This window comes from Miniopterus natalensis, chromosome 2 (assembly GCF_054644295.1).
Source record: "Miniopterus natalensis isolate mMinNat1 chromosome 2, mMinNat1.hap1, whole genome shotgun sequence".
Classification (NCBI taxonomy): Eukaryota; Metazoa; Chordata; class Mammalia; order Chiroptera; family Miniopteridae; genus Miniopterus; species Miniopterus natalensis.
Window position 1 is genome coordinate 143374830 of NC_142082.1, and position 11540 is coordinate 143386369.

The window sequence follows — 11540 nt, forward strand, 5'->3', positions numbered from 1 at the left end:
TGACACAGCAGCTCTAAGTGAGGCAGTACAGACCTTGCCTCGGCCTCCCTCCCATCTCTACTAGGATGGGGGATTCTTCCACTTCAACCCTCAGCTCCTTGGTAGAGGCAGCAGTGCAAGAAAGGAAGCATACTGATGTGTTCTTCCTCTTAAGATACGGAAAACTGGAGCTTTTGGCTCCTGCAAAATTCAGGCTCTGCCTTCAAGACAGACCAGAGAAAGGTTTGAGAGAGTTTCTTTTGAGCCCTAGAAAAGTAACCTTTGATTACGCATTGTATTGATTTATTCCATCCATCTGCCCTAGCTCTGTACAGCAGAGCTGAGTTCTCTGATCCCTTGGCCTTCAAACTGGAGGCCAAGGACAAGTGTCTGGGTGGGGAGGGGGCATGCTTTGGCTGGCTTAGCCTAAGCATCAATGCCCACTGGAAATGATTACCTGAAGTCCGGGGATGGCACTGGGAGGACCCAGAAGTCCAGGGCTAGGGGCTGGGTGGTGGGTGGCCCGCCAGTAAACCTCCAGGTACTCAGCCAGGTGCTCACAAGCATCCTCCAGCTGGTTCTCATCCAGAATCACATCAAATGACTCCTGGGAGAGAAGGGGGAATGGGGACTGTTGGCTTCCTCTAAGCCAGGGGTGGAGAACCTTTTTTCTGCGAAGAGCCATTTGGATATTTATAACATCATTTGTGGGCCATACAAAATTATCAGCTTAAAAATTAGCCTGCTATATTTGGTCAAACAATTAACTTGCCCCTAATGTGATGGCTGGAACTGTTTCTCTTTGGTGAGGCCTTGACAGGGCCAGAAATATAAGGCCCACAGGCAGGACATTCCTCATCCCTGCTCTAAGCAGCAGTCCCCTACCCATCTCTGGAAAAGCCCTGGAAAAGTAAGAGTGGGCACAGGAGTAGCTGCCCCAGGCACTCACTGGTGGGCACTGAACCAGCTTATCATATGCCATCATCTGTACAGTCAGGTGCTTCATCTGTGACTTCCCGCGGGAGCGGATGAGACGCTGGAGTACCTGAGGGGAAAGGGCAGAGTGAGGCCCAGAGTCCCTGGGGGCCCTGGGCAGAGCTGGGCCTAGAAAGAACTGGGCATGTCCCCCACTTGTGATCTGGCATCAGGAAAAGGAAACTCAGGAGCCCTGGGGCAAGGACCAAGCTGAGCTGTGGTGAATTCTAGGAGGGTAGCCCTGGGGGCCCCCCCACCTCTGCTTCTGACTTACCTTTGGTGAGGACACTTTGACAAACACGATGATGGGGGCCAGTGAGGTCTTGGCCAGCTGCGCTGGGTGGTTGATGGTGTCAGCATCCAACACAACCAGCTGCAGGGATTTGGCCAGCTCAAAAATGCGCTCAATCTCACTCTGTACTTCAGCTATGGAGGGAGCAAGGGAAGGAATTGGAGGGAGAGGGTGTTCATCAAGGCCTGGGCAGGCAGAGGAGGAGTTGGGGAAAAGAAAGGAGGAGGAAGGGTCCCAATAAGGCCCATGTGAGCAGAAAAGCAGGAGCTGGGGACTTCTTACCAATGCTGGAGCGGGCAGAGGAACGCTCAATGATGGTCCTCTTGCCAGGATTGTTGAGCACAGATCGCTTTGCCAGTGAGAGGTCAGCTGTGACTCGGGTGATGGAGATCCTGGGGTGGCGTTGGAGAATCACAGCTCACTTCTAAATTTCAAGCTCTTAGGCCCCTCCTTACCCAGGACCTCCTAACTCCTAACTTCCCTTTAGAAAAGACCTTGCTACAGATATCTGTTAGGAGGCAATGATCTTCCTGGTTCTCCTGCCAGAGCAGCTTACCTGCCATCAAACCTATGTTTGAGGAAGTCAAAGAGAGCCTTCTGCATCATGTCTGTGACCTGGGTGGGAGAGGTGAGAGGAAGGAAAAGGAATTGACCGAGGGCCCTTTTGCAAAAGGGCAGCATACCCAGGCTTGGCTCTGGAGCCCAGCCCCTCCACACACAGGCCTTGGGAGTGGTGTGGGGGAGAATAACCTTCCCACTGTCCCTGGGGCCTTCCCATAGCAGGCATGGCAGAGGTGACTCTTTGGGGTCAAGGACTTCTGCTCACCTCGTAACCTTTCAGAGAGGGTCCCACCAGCACCACAGGCCGCATGGAGGGCACCACATCATATGGGGGAACATGTTCTGCCTGCAGAATTGACCTGAGGTCAAGCAAAGTCATAGCCTGGTGGCCTGCTCTATGCCTGACTGGTGCAGGGCCGATTCAAAAGTTCTAGGCTCCCTCCCTCTCTGTTCTGCTGCCCCTCCACAATGACTGCCCAGAAGCCTGTTCCCACAGCCATGAGCCATGAGCCCCCAAGCCCAGGTCCCTTCCTTGACTCACCTGCTTTTGCTTCTGCTTGGCTTTTTGAAAAAGGAAATAAAAGGTTAAAGTTGGTGAAGGGGAAAAGGCCCTGGGGGCAGGTATTCCCTTGGGGGGGGGGAGACACTGGGCTTCTCCCAGTTCTTCTGACCCCTCCATCAACCCCTTCCCACACAGTTCACCTGGGGAGAATCTCCCTGCTCCCTGTGTCTTAGTGACCCACCTCCCAAGACAGGTGGGCTGGAGAGAGGCTACCTAGAGATGGAGGAGGGGAGCGTCGGTTGCCAATGTCACTCAGGCTGGAGGGGTTCCCGGATCTCCTGAGAGCAGAAAGGGAGGTCAGTAAGCGCCTTTGTGTGTATGTTCTACACATTATTTAACAGTTGTATACATTTTCTTATATTTTAGCTAGTGAGGGAGGTGTGATATATGTGCATTTGTGTGCGAATGCATGTATATTTGTGCAGTGTAAATATGTATAACTGGGTGTGTATTTATGAGGGTGGGATATGCGTGCATGCGTAGTAAAGCGGACTTTGGGTAAAGTGCCCACATTAGGGGGTAGAATGTTTATTGAGTCACAGCCCTGCTCTCACCTGGCCTTCTGCTCCTGCTTGAGCCGGATGCTCTCCAGGCGCTGGGGGCTGGGGATGAAGGTGATGTCTCCGCCCTCTTTCACTAGCCTCCCGATCCACCAATCATTGCTGTACTTCTGGGTGTGGAGTGGAGCAGGAAGGGGAGATGAGGGGAGGTGACCCACACCTCAGTCCTGGCTCTCCAGTGTGAAAGAGCCAGGGAGGCTATCACAGAGCTGGTCTGACAAAGGGAGCACAAGGGGAGGGGACAGGAGAAGTGCCAGAGGGAAGGGCAGCTAGGTCTGAGCCACCCCCAAGATTTCAGTGTGAGATATCACAGCTGTCACAGGGGACCTACGAGGCAGCTAATCTAACTGCTCACTTTACACATATGGAGACTGAGGCCTAAGCCAGGTCTCAGAAGGATGGAGACTCAGAATAGGGTTTTGGATAGAGGGGTATACAGGTGTGTGTTAAGGATAAGAGCTGAGGAGTCTGGGACTTGTTTATGGACTGAGGAATAAACCAAGAGGCATGGGAACTGGGGCAAGGGGAGGGAAATTAAATGGCTTCTATTTGGGGAATGGGGGTGGTCACCTCTTTAATGTGCAGAAAATCTTTGGCCTCAAAGTTGACTCCAGAGCCCTGGACTGGGCACTCCTCGTCCAGTACACCACAGTAGCTGACATTGGTCCTCACAGCAAATGCCACAGGTTTGTGCTGGAGAATTTGGCCATCAGTGCCAATGAGGGGAGCCTCAGAGCGCCCCTTCCAGTTGCACTGCCCCATCAGCAGAGGATGGAAGCCCCATCTCCACCCATCACACACACACAACCTTTCACACTCATGTATATTCTGCCCATTGACTTCTAGGAACTTAGGACAGAGCACAAGCTTCCACCCAGCCTGGCCTGCTCTGCCCCCAGCCCACAAGCAAGAGGATACCTTGGCCCTCTCCAGCTGCTGCTGAGCCTGGCTCTCCACTTCTCGCCGGGCGCTCTCCCGGTCCTCCTCCAGGGAGACGTCTGAGTCCAGAGATGGACGGCTGGTATAGGAGTCGGCTGAACCCTGGATGGGGGAGAGGCTGTGATCCCTGGGCTCAGGTGAAAGATCATATAGAGGCACCCTCAGAACCCTATAGCAGTGCCTCCACAAACCCCAGCCTCTCCATGTCCACAGGGGTGGCTGGGCCCCAACAGTCCCTCCAATTTCCCTGAGAAGGGCCTCAGGCCCTCTGGGGCTGTAGGAATGCCACACAATCCATATGTGCTAAGATCTGGGTCCCTCCCCCTAAGCCTATTAATACTGCAGCTTTGAATAGAGACTTCATTTCCCTCCTTCCTCCCTTTTCTCCCCTCTGCCACGTCCTCCTCCGAGGCAGCGGGAAAGATGTACTGAAGATGATATATTGAAGATGACTCTGAATCCAGGCGACCCAGCCCCCTTGTTCACATCAGCCTGCAAAGCAGCCTAGACATTATCCCTTTAAAATGCCTCGCAGATATACAGCCAGTTGGAAACCGTCAAGAAATGCTGGTTGGCATGGCACTGGTCCTGTCAGGATACAGCCATCCACCCCTTAGATCTCATCTCCCCCAGTCCCTACCCTTTCAGGGTGAAGAGGACACAGAGCTGCCAGTTCCTGGGGGTTTCTTCCTCTCTACTCTCCCACCCCCACTTTCCTCTCACACTTGCTGGGGCAACTGACCAGATGTGGGGAGCAAACAAGACAGACTGAAGGCAACACAAAGCTACCTCCAAGAGCCTGTGAGGCTGGGCCACGCCCACCACCTGGCTCACATCTCACCGCCCCACCCCCAAGGGGATATCAGCCCTGGAGGAAGGCCAGGTTGGTGCCATGCAACCCAGCAGAGGAGCAGGACCATGGGGACGTAGGGAGGGGGTCTTTAGTAACCTGAGCCAGGAGAGTGTCTGAGTTCTGCCCACAGTAAGGGTCTTTGGGCAATGAGGGTGAATTTGGAGGGTTGCAGAGCTCACCTTCAAGGCTGAGGAGATGCACAAATGAGCAAGGGAAGCTGGACCTTAGGACAGGAGGACAGAAGTCAGGATGTCTGGGTCTCCCCCTCAGTCTAGAGTAAAGGGAATCTTTTGTTTTCTGCCCCAGTTTCCCCTCTTTATGATCAGAGGCCTGAAGTGGTACTTCCATCAATTCTGAGGTACAGATGGCAGAGATAAGGTAGGAGCCTAGATAAGGAATCCAAGTGGGAGTGTGTGTGTGTGTATGTGTGTGTACAGAAGGGGTTTTAGGATATTCTCAGACTGAAGAACATTCCTTCAAGCTCACTGTGCATTACCACCTACAGAAGGCAGCAGAGGCCAGACTTTCAGTGGGGAAGACAAACTGCTGTCTGCCATGTTCTCTGCCCCAGCTCCACCGTGGGCAAGAGGGCTGGTCAGCTTGATGAGCCCAGGCCCTAGGGCCGAAGCTAAAGTCAATGCTGTGGTAGACTGAAGGCATGAAGACAACGGGGGGGGGGGGGGGGGTAGTCTTTAATTCTACAGAGTCTACTGATTCCCGTCTTGAGAACAAAGCAAGGCTAGCTTTGCAGTGGGATAAAGAGTGGCTGAGCCCCAGGAACAACCTTTACACTGTCAGTAGAGTGGGGGACCTCCTTTCGGGGGTCTTAGATACAGAATATATCTCTGTGGGAGATGGCTGAGTGAAGGGAATTGGGCCCAACAGATTGGGAGACAGGAGGCAAGGCAGGATGACCTCTCATTTTGATAGACACCCTTCAGATGCCTCTTAGATGCCCAGACCTGTGCCGGGAAAGGAGTCTAGCCTTTACTCTGCTCTCCAGGCTCTAAGCCTAATTTAGTCATCACAATATCCCTGCCAGGAGCATCTGGATTACCTGGCCTCTTGCCCTAGGATGCGAATGATAGCATCTCTCCCTAAATGTTTAATGAGCCGAGCTCAGAATGGAACCCTCTCTCCATTATTCCCAAGTCCTCAGAGCTCACCTGTCTCTCATGCTCTAGTATCACTGGGGGAAGCCAGGATGCTCTCACCAAGTCTAATCTGGGGTCTTGCCTCCCCTACCCTGCTATGCCAAAACAGCCAGAGGCTTAGTACTTAGGAGCTGCCAGGAGTTGGCACAGTGCCCTAGTGGTGCCCCCCTTGCCTGGTGAGTGTGTGGGCAGACTGCAGCTCCACTCTTGCCTGGCACGGGGGAAGGAGAGGAGAGAGATGAGCCGGTGGATTTATTTAGAGCCTGATCTCCCTCCTACTGCTTCAGAGGGGGCCTCAGAGAGAGCAAGGAGCCAGGCAAGAGAAAGGAAAGTGGAGGAGGGTGATCCAGGGACCAGAGAGGGGTGGGGTGAGTGATGGGTTAACAAACTGCCCCCAACACCATCCACATGTCAGTCTCTACCTTGGGGAAGCTCTTGCCTTCTCACCAGGGATGGGAAGAACCTTCTAGGGCTCTCCAGCCCTGTAGGAAGGTTCGTTCTTAAGCTCACCTTGGCACCCTGGGATGTGCCAGCTGTCCCTTCAACCATCAGAAAGAGGTGTCCACCAGAGCCTTGAAATTCATCTGCTCTTGCTGCCATGTAATTAGCCCCAGAGGCCCAATGGGGAATTTGGCCCAGCAGGAGTTCAGTCCCAGAAAAGGACTGATAGCTGCCTATTCTGCGTCCTACAACTCATCTATCCTGGGCTTGGCAGCAAGAGATGGGAGAAGAGTCCAACACTCCACTTTCAACCCTGGAGTGCTCTACCTTTCACATTTATCAGGGACCCCTCCCAACCATTTAGTGGTCCTCTCCTAAGGAGGCCTTCTTGAAGGCTGTTTGAGAGAAGGGACTGAGAAGCTGCTCCCCATCCTTGCCCCTCTTTCCAGGCACTCTCCCTGCTCTCTGAGCTCCGGGAATCACTGCCTAATGAGCTGATTTGTCTCAGTGGGTCAGGAGATAAAAGCAAAGAGGAGAATTAAATATTTATCGGTTGCCTGGTTCTCTGAGCAAAGAGCTTCCTCTCCATCCCCAGGCCCTCAGCTCCTCTGGCTTCACTTCCAGGTCCTCCATGCTGAGCAGGCGCTCAGGATGCCTGCTGCTCTGAGGACACCTCAGCAGGAGGCGTGGACTGTATGGGGCTCAGTCAGCTGGCCCACCCATGTGCTCGGTGCCCAGTTTTCAGCCTAGGAGGGAAGCTGGGCTGGAGGGAGGTTGAGGGGATAAGACAAGCTTGGGCTGGAAAGGAGAAGAGACTAATGGAGATCTCCAAGTTTTGTGATCTGTCTGAAGAGGCTGGTACCTGATTCTTTGGGGTTCTCCCAGGTTCCCTAAATTTGTCCTTTAGTTGAGGCACAGGAGGTCTGGACTGTCCCCCTGAGACATAAGAGACCCTTCTCCTGTAGCAGTTGTTTTCAGACCCCATAAATCCTCCTGTGGGAACTCCAGACATTGTGTGCCCTTTCTAAAGCCCCTGTGCCCTCAGCCTCCAGTCCTTCCTGCCTCTACCCTTCTGACCCGGGCTTTGGAGACACCTGCTCGAGCCTTTCCCCCACACTACCCCCTCCCTGCACACAACCATTGATTCTTGGTCTAGGGCTGGGGAACTGGGGAGCCCTTGACATGAAAACCCATCTTCCCACTTTCCTGGAGCGCCCCTCTACACTCCCTGCTCAGCCACTGAGGCGTCTTTTCAAAGTACAGAACCGGGAGAAGGGTCCAAGGGAGAGGAGGTGTCACCCAACTTCCCCACCCCCACCCTCACCGTGGGCACTCACCGCCTCCGAGTCCTCAAACCCGGGCACGTAGGAGTCGTCATACATGGGGGAGTCCGGGTGGGGGGAAAGCGAGCGGCGCCGGGGGCGGGAGCGGCCCGGAGGCAGGGGCGAGGACGGCGGGCCGCGCCCGGGAGATGCCACTGAGCCCGGCAGCCCTGCGGACCGCGGCGCGGAGCGAGGGAGCGAGAAGCAGGGAGCGAGCCGCGAAGACCAGCTGCTGGGAGCTCAAATCACCGCTCCCCCCACCCCACCCCCCAAACCCTGGCGGTACCACCCCGAGCGCGGCTGAGGAATCTGGCGCCCGCAGCTAAAACAATAGTGCCCGCCCACCTGGCCCCCTCCCCGGGAGCTGGCGGGGGTGGCGGCGGAGGCGCGGGCCTCCCGGGGAGCCCAAGACCCGGCCCGGAGAGGGTAGCGCGCCGGAGCTGGGTAGAAGGTGGGTCCCCCAGCACCTATGGGCCAGGGGGCTGCGGGGAGGAAGGGGTGGAGAGACTGCAGGCGGGCGGATCCAGGCTGGGAGGAGGCGGGGCGAGAAGAGATGCGGAGACAGAGACGCTCGGCAACCCAGGAAATACTCCGCTGGGAAACAAAGGGCTGGAGAGGGGGAGGGGAGGGGCGCGGAGAGCCGCGGGGAGCGGGGACCCGAGACGGGAAAGCGGGCGCAGGTTACCGAGGGCCAGGAGAGAGAGTAGGAAGGCTAGAGGCAGAGGGAGGAAGGGGGAGACAGGAAAATGGGGAGACAGAAGAGGCGGGGCGGGGGCGGGGGGCGGGAGGCGGGCGGGGGAGGGGCCCCAGGTGAGCGGACGGAGCGCCTGGGCCCTGGCGGCCCCAGAGACTGCAAAAGCGAACCCCGCAGTGGTACTGAGGAGCATGGGTTTGGCGGCTCCAGGCCAGTGCCATGAAAGTAGCCCCAGCCCCACCGGGTGCTCGGGCCCCTCAGTGCTGGGACCCTGCAGCAAAGGGCCGTGTCGCCTAACCCGTGCTTAGAGGAGGTTTTGGGTCCGGCAGCCCCACACCTGTTGCGCAGGCAGATCTCACCCTAGTCTGGCCAAGATGGGGGTTCCCTTCCTCACTTCCTTGCCAAGAACTGTGCCAGGCATTGCCAAAGTATCCGTGGGAACTGGGACAGGGAGGGGCTGTTTTAGATGAGCCTAAAGTGATGGGAAAGAAACCAGAGGGTGGAGGTAGGGGAATTGTGGCTGGGATAGAAGGTGGGAGCCTGGCGACACTGGGGTTAGTGGGGAGGAAGGGCAAGTCTCCCCAGAGTTACTAGCGTAAGGCCAGATTCACTCCTTTGCAAAAGGATCACTCTGCACCAGTCTGTCTCCTTCAGAGGAGCACTGAGATTTGAGGTTAGAAACCAAACAGCAGCCTTTATTTTGAGCAAACTTCCCCAAAGATCCACCCACTTTAGTTCCCTCCTTTATTCCACCTCCTGAGCGAAAAGTACTCCTTTGAATTTTGATTGCCTACCTGCCCTCCCCCAACCCCCACCAGCCCAGGGGCCGCGTTAGATGGACAGAGGGCCTGAGCTCAGTCTTCCTCCATTCTGTTTCTCACCCAGGGGCAGGGGGATACCAGGAATCTGCTAGTCCCTTTACCTTCCAGGGCTACAGGGGAACTAGAAAACCGAAACTCTGAAAGGGTTTGATGAGATCTATGGGAGAAAGCACTGTGCATGGAAGAGAAAGACCACCCAAACCAACTGGTTTCCCACATAGGTCACTTGTTCATATTCCCTTTGCAAGATAAGGAGAGAAGGGGCCTTAAGTTCATCTTTAGTCTATGGTTATAGCCTGTCAAGTCCCGCCCAGCCTCTTCCTCCTGCTGAATTTGGCAAACAATTTTGTCAGATCCCCTATGGCTGAGGGGACCCATCTCTACTGGGGGAGGCAGTCCACTTTCACAGTTCCTTCTCCTGAGTCCAGCACCATTTGGAGGTTATATATATATATATATATATATATATATATATATATATATATATATATAATTCTTCTGTATTGGAAATTCCCAGACACACTGACTTCTCAGTGTTGTGCCGTCTCCTAGTTCCTCAGTATTTCTATAGCTTCCTCTTATTTTCTGCCTTTCTAATCCCTTCTGTTCTTCCAGAGGGCAGAAAGGAGGCATGAGGTGTGAAAGAATATGACCCTCAAGGTGCTTTGGGAGATAACTCTAATAAAGAAGACAGCTGCTGAGGCATCTGCTTCTTTCCCAATCCCCCAATCCATTCCCCAGACCTCTCCTTTTGGGATCTCCCCCACCATCAGGGGGTCCTGGGGACTGTAGGTAACAGTTGATCGGCCATCAACCTCATTCCTTCCTCATACACCTTGCTGTCTTCATCCCCTTCTGGGACAACGGCTGCGTCTTAAGTCTGCTTCTGAAGCATGAGTTGCTGTGCCAACCACTCCCAGGAGATAGATTCAAGTTCCACATACCTGGGCCCATCCTCTGGGTCTTGTAGGAGCTTCAGAGCTTCTCTCTCTTTCCCTTATCTCTGAGTTACTACAGAATGCTCCCTACCCCATTTCTCACCTCACCCACACCTGCCTCTTCCAGTTCTTATACCAACCTAGTGACTGCCTGTCCTGCAATAAGACATGTGCCTGTCATTGTCCATGTCACCCCAACCCCTTTTCTATAATCAAGCATAAGGGGAGAGAGCTGAGGGCAAATAAAGGATTTGAGGAGAGGCTTCCTCCTGCCCTCTCCTCTTTCTAAGGAGAGAGCTGTTAGTCTGGCAGCTGGCAGGCACCCAAGGCGTGGAAGCAGGACATAGTGGGGAAAGCCTGGATAGCCAGGATTGGGAGCTGGAGTTCTTGGGAGCCTCCAGGATACCTAGCTTCTCTTGAAAGTGCACCAGGAAGCTGGGAAGATCCTGATCCCTGAACATTGAATGGAGAAACTGAGGCAGGCACTAGGACCTCAGGGAAATCTTCCTCCTCAGCAGTCTTTTAGAGCTGGAACGAGCCAAAACCCCTAGCATTCTAGCTGTCCCCAGGGAACCCAGGGAGAGGCACGGGGGAGTTTGGCTGAGCCCTCCTCTTTCCTTCCTCTTTCCTAGCCCCTTTTCTGGCTCCCCAAGCAGTCATCCCTTCCCATCCCTGTCCAAGTGCTTAGAAGCTGCCAGCTCCGGCTGCTCCCTCCTTTCTTACTGCCTCTTCTTCCACCCTTAGCCTCACTTCTGGTCTTCCTCCCCATCACTGCAGTCTCCCCCAAATTCCAGCCCATTTCCTAGCTTGTAGTGGAGCTCTCCTCCCACCCACTGGGGAGGGGCCCCGCGTTTACCTCATTCAGCAGGAAGGTTGCACTGGAATCAGAAAAAGACATAGACCGACCAGCGGCCTCTCCCCCTCCCCCGGGCCAGGGGCTCCGAGGCGGGAGCAGGACCGGCCGCGGCTCTGCAGACCGGCTCCCCGCCTGCACGCCTGGCCTCGCCCTACGCGCGCCGGGCTCCGCCGCCTGCCCCTTCCCTCTCTCCGGGTTCCCTCCCCTTTTCCTCCTCCCTCCCTCCTTCTCCCTTTCTCGCCATCTCTGTCACTCTCGCCCTCTCCCGTCGCCTTTCAGTCCTGCGCTCTCCATTTCCGTCTCTTCTTCCTCTTTACTGTCCCTGAAGCGTCTATCAGGGTGCCTCCCACTGTCCTTCCATCCCCATAGCTGTCCCTTCTCTGCCCCTCCCCCTCCACGTCCTCCTGTACCCCCCTCCCCGGTACGGGGACTCTGGAGCTCGCGCCGCCGCAGGCAGAAGCGCAGGAGTAGCTCGAGGGCCGCCCGACTCCGAAGCTGCGGGCGGAAGGTTCTGCTCCCCGCGGCCCCAGCGCCGCGCCGGCGCCCAGATTGCGGAGTCCGAGGGCAGAAAGCGCCACGGTCCCAGCGGCGGC

The 11540-nt window shown here is 55.5% G+C and overlaps 1 protein-coding gene across 3 annotated transcripts in view; it reads right to left on the minus strand.

Annotated features, from left to right (window-relative positions):
- Positions 1–11058, minus strand: part of CACNB3 (calcium voltage-gated channel auxiliary subunit beta 3) — a 13536-nt gene extending 2478 nt beyond the window's left edge. Inside the window, exons 1-13 of one of the 3 annotated variants that reach the window (XM_087814687.1) lie at positions 7654–7829; positions 3848–3970; positions 3500–3622; positions 2924–3039; positions 2583–2647; positions 2349–2368; positions 2073–2153; positions 1803–1861; positions 1529–1638; positions 1229–1380; positions 929–1024; positions 437–586; positions 2–200 (exon numbers count right to left, since the gene is read on the minus strand). In XM_087814687.1, coding sequence (XP_087670813.1) covers positions 150–200; positions 437–586; positions 929–1024; positions 1229–1380; positions 1529–1638; positions 1803–1861; positions 2073–2153; positions 2349–2368; positions 2583–2647; positions 2924–3039; positions 3500–3622; positions 3848–3970; positions 7654–7698 — 1191 coding nt within the window. In that variant the 5' untranslated portion in view covers positions 7699–7829 and the 3' untranslated portion in view covers positions 2–149. Of the gene's footprint in view, position 1; positions 201–436; positions 587–928; positions 1025–1228; positions 1381–1528; positions 1639–1802; positions 1862–2072; positions 2154–2348; positions 2369–2582; positions 2648–2923; positions 3040–3499; positions 3623–3847; positions 3971–7653; positions 7830–10947 lie in introns of those variants that run through there. The other 2 variants (XM_016201218.2, XM_016201217.2) reach the window with 2 other exon arrangements.
- Between the last annotated feature and the right edge of the window lie 482 nt (positions 11059–11540).